At 39.0% G+C, this 6,883-nt stretch overlaps 2 protein-coding genes across 8 annotated transcripts in view; one reads left to right on the forward strand and one right to left on the reverse strand.

Moving 5' to 3' along the window:
• The window catches only part of LOC108631954 (glucose dehydrogenase [FAD, quinone]), a 10,226-nt gene extending 3,458 nt beyond the window's left edge, over positions 1 to 6,768 (forward strand). For 3 of the 6 annotated variants that reach the window (XM_026819283.1, XM_026819288.1, XM_026819286.1), the window contains exons 2-6: positions 1,820 to 1,911; positions 2,334 to 2,530; positions 2,662 to 2,876; positions 3,452 to 4,634; positions 4,737 to 6,768. In XM_026819283.1, the coding sequence (XP_026675084.1) occupies positions 1,846 to 1,911; positions 2,334 to 2,530; positions 2,662 to 2,876; positions 3,452 to 4,634; positions 4,737 to 5,001 (1,926 nt within the window). In that variant the 5' untranslated portion in view covers positions 1,820 to 1,845 and the 3' untranslated portion in view covers positions 5,002 to 6,768. Of the gene's footprint in view, positions 1 to 56; positions 139 to 1,239; positions 1,256 to 1,343; positions 1,551 to 1,819; positions 1,912 to 2,333; positions 2,531 to 2,661; positions 2,877 to 3,451; positions 4,635 to 4,736 lie in introns of those variants that run through there. The other 3 variants (XM_026819285.1, XM_026819287.1, XM_026819284.1) reach the window with 3 other exon arrangements.
• The window catches only part of Flo2 (flotillin-2), a 70,323-nt gene that overhangs the window by 10,714 nt on the left and 52,726 nt on the right, over positions 1 to 6,883 (reverse strand). The gene's annotated exons all lie outside the window — the stretch shown is intronic.

Consider the following 6,883-nt stretch of genomic DNA (forward strand, 5'->3'; position numbering starts at 1 on the left):
ATTCCATATATTCTGACAAGATCTTCCTTCGAACTAAACATAATTCCCTTGAATAGTTGATAGTCAGTGGCAACGTGTGAACAGATCTGACAATCAGAAACAAATGCGGAAGCACACGCACGTGCGTTCATATCCAAGGTAACTCGGTTAATACATTGGTGAACGAAGAACTAGTTAATTACGTACAGCTGATTAATAAAATGGTATCTGGGAATATTTAATTAGTGTGAATATTTAACTGAATTAATACCAGAAGAATGAATCGTGTCTGTTTCATGCGGAGATAAAACTGAGTGCGGGCCGAACGTGATAGTGAAAGGGAAACTAGATACACTCGGTGAACTTGCGAGAATTAAAAATTTCAAGGAGCACAGAAAAAGTTACTGTCTAGATCAGATAATTTCTGTTCACGTTACGTCCCACTATTATCTTACGATAGGCTATAAATGAAAGTAATTCTATATCAATGATACTATTATCTGATATCAGTTTTTATTACAAATAAATATAGATAAGCTTGGCAAGTTTACCAGTTTGTTGAAAAGTGATAATAATTTTAATTAATCGTCTATTCTTAAGAGTATGAAATACCAGAAACCTATGTAAGATTCAGAGATAATATTTAATGGAATAAATCAGAATTTAATCTTTAGCCGATTTGTCAGGAGAAAATGTTAGTCTGCTCGGTTGTCCCGAAACTGCCACTTTCACGGATCGTCGTTTCGTTCGTAATTTTCTAATAGCAATTCGACGTTCCAATATCGATAGGACGACTTAATCCCTATTAATAATTCTGGCGATACGATTTTATCACAGAGAATACGGTTTTAAATAGCTAATTCGCTTTCGTTTTTGAGCCACGGGTGAAACTATACATAATTTGATTTGTGCTCGAGCAATCCGCGATCGTGTGGACTTTCACGCGTTAAAAGTTAGTTCATACACATTCCGTTGTACAGGTGGTTGCAAAATCGATCGTTAGAAGTTCTCCACGCGGCGCTCATAAACATATTCAACAATTAAGTTTAACAACTGCATGCTAAATGTTTGAATTACTATACGTATAATTACGTACATCAGATTTTATCTATGAACGTGACAATCGTTTATCACAGCTATTATTCGCTCCTCTTTGTAAGTCACTTAGCCACGGACTATCATCATTCGCCTCGGTTTGTTAATTACTTTATTACGAAGTTACAGACTTTCATATTTTACGAGCAATTCCCTCGAAGCAGATTATTCAATCAACTGTGTTAATATCGATCGGAGGGGAAACGTGCAAGAGGGACTTTCGATTCAGAATTTTAGAAATTTTATGTACAATTTTCTATGCACTTCAGACGATGCTCATTAAGTATTCCAGTATCGATAAAACAAAGGCTTTATAGTGAAGTCAAATATAATCTCCCTTTCCCAGGGGAAAGTCGTGCATTCTGGGATACTCTGTACAACTGCATTTTACACGATGCGTGAAAATTGACCTCCAACGAAGTGAGACCAAAATTCTGATTTCATTTAATAAATCAGATAATTTAAAAAAAAACCTGGTATGAATCTTGAGATTAGTTAAACTTATCTAGAAATTTAACTATCTAGCTTACTTATCTTCCGTAACTCCTAAAGAATTTCGCGCTTTTATAATAATAATAATAATAATAATAATAATNTATAAAATTCTAAATAACTTTATAACGAAATTAGCCAAAGATAAACGAAAGATAAATCTCATCGACATGGATATCTTAAACAGAACTTAAATTACAATTTCTTTCTTTTATCTAAAATTATCTGAAGTGCAGCTTAACTTTGATTGCAGGTGACACTGGACTCTAATCGGATAAAATGTTATTATATATCTTGTTCCCGTTGCTGGTGCAACTGGCGCTAGCCCATCGATGCCCACTGCCGGTAAATATAGCCGATAACAATGCGACGGTATATCTACGTGTGTACCTTATCCATTATCAAAACTTTTCTATATGCAAGCACAGTTTTACTGATAAGACGCGAGAAATGTATAATATTTGTATATTTAATTTCATATTTGCACACCTTATCTGGAGACAATGAATCACTTTGAAAAATTCATAATTAGACCGCGGACTTTTATGCAAATGAGATATTTATTTTAAACAATTCAAATAGACACGTATTATACGTAAACGATGAAACGTGCGTTTACGTTTTATATTTACGCATAGCACGTGCTAGCATTTACTTGTTCAAGGATTTCATTATAAATTTCTGCATTTTTATCCGGAAGAGAACGAAATCGGCTGGTAAATTCGTACGCGGGTGAAAGCGATTTGACGAAACGGTTTGTTAATCAGTTTCAGCTGAAACCGTTGGACACGAATAACGGATCGGAGGGATGTTGCAACTGCGGCTTCAGGGATACGTCGTATATGGACGCCAAATGCGGCGCGAAGACGCCGTTCATGAATCTGGTGGAAAAATTGATTTCCGCCAGATGCGACATTTCTGACCCTTGCAACAGACTGGGCACAGAAGAAGTGCCCAACGAATGGTAAAAAAATAAATACATATCGCTTATGCAAGTGTACATATTTTTCTCCTAGTCCTAAGTTGCATTACAGCATGAAATTGCATTTTTTTTCTAGTAGCTATTTGTAATTAATATAAATTTTGGAAATGCAGGTTTGACTTTATCGTGGTCGGCGGCGGCGTGGCCGGGCCGATAATCGCCAGGAGGCTCAGCGACAATTATTGGTGGAAGGTTTTACTGATCGAAGCTGGACCAGAGGAACCGTCGATGACGGCGGTTCCTGGACTTGCGTTCCATACGATTAACTCGTCCTTAGACTGGGACTACAAAACGGAGCCTACGGAACCTCACCCGACTGCGTGCTTAGGTATTAATCAAGAATTTTTATCTATTCCAATGAGGAGGACTGGGTATATGACAATTCGAAGACAAACGATCGATCGACAGTTCAGTCTAGATTAATAAAATTAATTAACCCCTTGACTACGGCAGACTTTGGCACGCACTGGCCGTACGGTACGGTACGAATTCATTCGAGACGTCCACTGGGTACGGCGAAATTTTTCGTTAGACATGCATTTCTGAGGAAGTATATTAAAATATTCAAAATACTGAAATTTATTACATTAAACGAATATTACTTGAAGTGAACATTAATTTTAAGCTTTTTTTAAATAACTTTCTACATTACTCTACATTACCATAAGACCAATTATAAAATTTTAAAATAGGCGGAACAAGCGAAATTTGATTTGGACGCCAATTGGCGCCTACAGTACCGGGAAGCCAATATGTTTCGGACGCCAATTGGCGCCTACAGTACCGGAAAGCCAATGTGTTTCGGACGCCAATAGGCGCCAACAGTAGTCAAAGGGTTAAGGACAATCTGCGCGTCACCGAATTTCAGACTTCATATTTTTAATAGAATTTTTTTACTATCAGAGACAAACGGAGTGTGCACTTGGCCGCGAGGTAAGATGGTCTCCGGTACAGGCGGGATGCACGGGATGATGTACGCCCGCGGTCACCCGGAAGTGTACAACAGCTGGGCCCGAGGGGGTGCCACGGGTTGGGCATACGACGAGATCGTGCATTATTTCGAACGAGCCGAAGACCCCGTGGACCCGACCATACTGTCCGATAAACCGAGAACCGTGCCCGTACCAGGGCCAATGAAAATCCAATACTACAAGAACAGACCGGTGTTCGCGGACGAGGTATTAAAAGCCGCGTCCGAACTTGGTTACAGAACGTCGAAACTGAAAGAGTATACTCAGACCGGGTTCATGGTCGCGCCTATGACGACCGAGAATGGTATACGCGAGACGACCTCGAGGAACTACTTGAGGCCCGTGAAGGGCAGATACAATTTGCAAGTTTTGATAAACGCCCAGGTGACCAAAGTTCTGATGAACCAATGGCAGAGGAAGGCGCTCGGCGTGGAGCTGGTCGACAAAGACGGTTACAGAAGGATCGTGAAGGCCAATAAGGAAGTGATCCTGACCGCGGGGGCGATAGGTTCTCCGCACATTTTAATGAACTCCGGTATCGGACCGAAGGAGCAACTGAGTAAATTGGGGATGAACGTCGTGACGGATCTGCCTGTGGGCAAGAATCTGCATAACCACGTGTCAGTGGGAGTTCACTATACTATAAAAGACACCGCGTACGAGCCGATGACTATGAACAGCGTGAACGAGTATTTAGAAACGAGGACGGGTGCCATGGCGAGCACTGGGTTGACCCAAGTGACCGCGTTCCTCGAGAGCAGCTACGCCCCGACTGGTGTACCCGATATACAAATGTTCTTCGACGGTTTCTCGCCCAACTGCCCGAAAACTGGACTGGACTTCGAGTGCCTGACCGGCGCACTCGACCTCTGTCCCGACAGGAGAGCGATCGTAATCAGGCCTACGACGGTCACCGTCGCCAGTCGAGGATACATGAAACTCCGCTCTGGCGATCCCTTGGCACCGCCGTTACTTTATCCGAATTACTTTACTAATACGAAAGACTTGAAAGTGTTGATCGAGGGTATTCAAAAATCTATCGACCTCACCAAGACGGAGACTATGAAGAAGTGGGACCTTCGATTGAACCCCGTAGTTCCTCCTCTTTGTGCAAAGTAAGAGACCATCTGATATTTTTTATCTACGAGGTCAAAAGGTTTTCACTTTTGATCGAACCTTTAATTCGAATTATAATTATATATATGGACCGTTTATTTTGATCATTTCGGCAGTGACGCTTTCTGGGAATGCTACGTGAGAGTATCGACCGGACCTGAGAACCATCAAGCCGGTACCTGCAAGATGGGCGCGATCGACGATCCGTCGGCCGTCGTGGACCCGGAGCTCCGAGTTCGCGGCGTGCCGAACGTCCGAGTCGCGGACGCGTCCGTGTTTCCGACGGTGCCCAACGGTAACCCCATTGCGGCGATCATGATGACCGCGGAGAAGGCGGCCGACATGATCGCGAATACGTGGAAGTGAACTGTGTTCGTGACTATTTGTAATAGTGATGGCCGTGTGAATCGAAACATTAGAATACTGAAAACTCTTAAGATGATCAGGGCGATCAGAAGCAGCTTCGAGTCTCATCGAAACTTACACTACGTAGACTGCGGAGTAAAACATTTATGGCAATCAATTGATAGATTCTCATTCAAATTTCTTTTCTTATTTAAAATTTACAATAAAATGAGTGAAATTCTCCACGTTTTTATAATGCAAAGTTTATAATTTCTGTAACGATTTATTTATAAATGCATAAAATCTGCAGTCTACTTAAATGCTTTGAACGAGATTCGAACCGTTTCAGATCCCATCACTGTTCGTGACCCATGAACTCTGTGGACTATGAACGAAACGTCTCGCTGCTATCAAGATCGCTTAAAAAAAGAGACCGTTCAGACTTGCATTTTAGAAGCCTTATTTCCTTATCTTAGAAGGATACTAGTCTGCACACTGTCACATACAACATAATACTCGTGTTTGTGCTACTTCGACAAGTCCTTTGATTCTCCACTATCTTTCGAAGGCTTTCGAACGACACAGATTATATTATTCAACATTTGTGTTCCCCTTAGAAAAAGAATTGAAAAACTAAACGAGAAACGTGCCAACAATCTAATCAATATAAATTCAAATATCCTTGTTTAAAACGCCTGAAATACTTAATCGAAACTGTTAGACGAAAATCAGGAAGAGGTGAGATCTGATTGGAATCGGAATTGAAAGTTAAAAAAATAACAGTCTAATACGAGTTTGACTTATGTGCCATAGGCGACAGGATATAATGTGAATTATGAGACAGCACTGTGTACGTCCCTGATTTTGTACATAGACCAGGAGCATACAATATAAAAAGAATAATAAATACTGAACGAAAATAACATTTATAAATTGTACTATTATATTAGTGATAAGAATAATCCTTTAGAACAGCGTTTCAGTGGAACACGTGTGTCATGAATGAAATATATTATTTATTTGAAATATTCTATAGACTCCTCTTGTTAAGAACTATTATACTATATATTCGTACTATGTAATAGTCAAATAATTGTATAATAATTCCATTTCAGGTTCTTATACAATAGAATATCAGAAATTTTAAATAGATAAAATGAATATTGAAATGTATTGTATTATACGTACATAACTTGCACGTGATCGCATGAACTCCACGTGATCGCATAAATTACAACAAAGTAAATGAAATACGTTTAGTATCGCCCTATTATGAGTTGTATTATATTATTGCTAAAAAGTATTTTACAAGTATTTAAATAATTTAAGCAGTAGAATTTCTACTCAAGGCTAGATTATATCAGAACAATTCGAGTTATCAGATACATATTCATATACATATTTCTTCGTTGCACGTACACACTTATTGACGCACAATATGGAACAATAATAATGCGTTATATTTTTGAAAACTGAAACAAACCGTTATCTGTTTTTAATTTCTTCGAAACTTTCACGTATTTCATTTATATAAATAAGAGGACCGATTTCTATTTTTTAGTGCCTCATCTCCACTTCTAAAATCTAGAACTACCGATTTTTTTTCATATACATATACTTTGTTCCATGTCCTCACCATTTAAGGAGAAATGCGACGCTTTTCAACAGGAAACACAGTCGCGTTTCACCTGGGCAATAACAAACATAATCTCGAGTGTTACACTTTTATTTGTGATATCATGTTAAAGTGTAAAATTGGACGATTAATAAAATGGACAGTTTTGTATATAGAAATGCGAATTTTTCAAATGAAATTTAATTTGAAATTCCCTTCAAGACTTTTAAAAATCAATTAAACGCTACTATATTTACAAGGCAATGAAATGAATGAATGTATTTGTAT

This window comes from Ceratina calcarata, unplaced genomic scaffold (assembly GCF_001652005.2).
Source record: "Ceratina calcarata isolate Rehan_Ccalc_2016 unplaced genomic scaffold, ASM165200v1 scaffold98.2, whole genome shotgun sequence".
Classification (NCBI taxonomy): domain Eukaryota; kingdom Metazoa; phylum Arthropoda; class Insecta; order Hymenoptera; family Apidae; genus Ceratina; species Ceratina calcarata.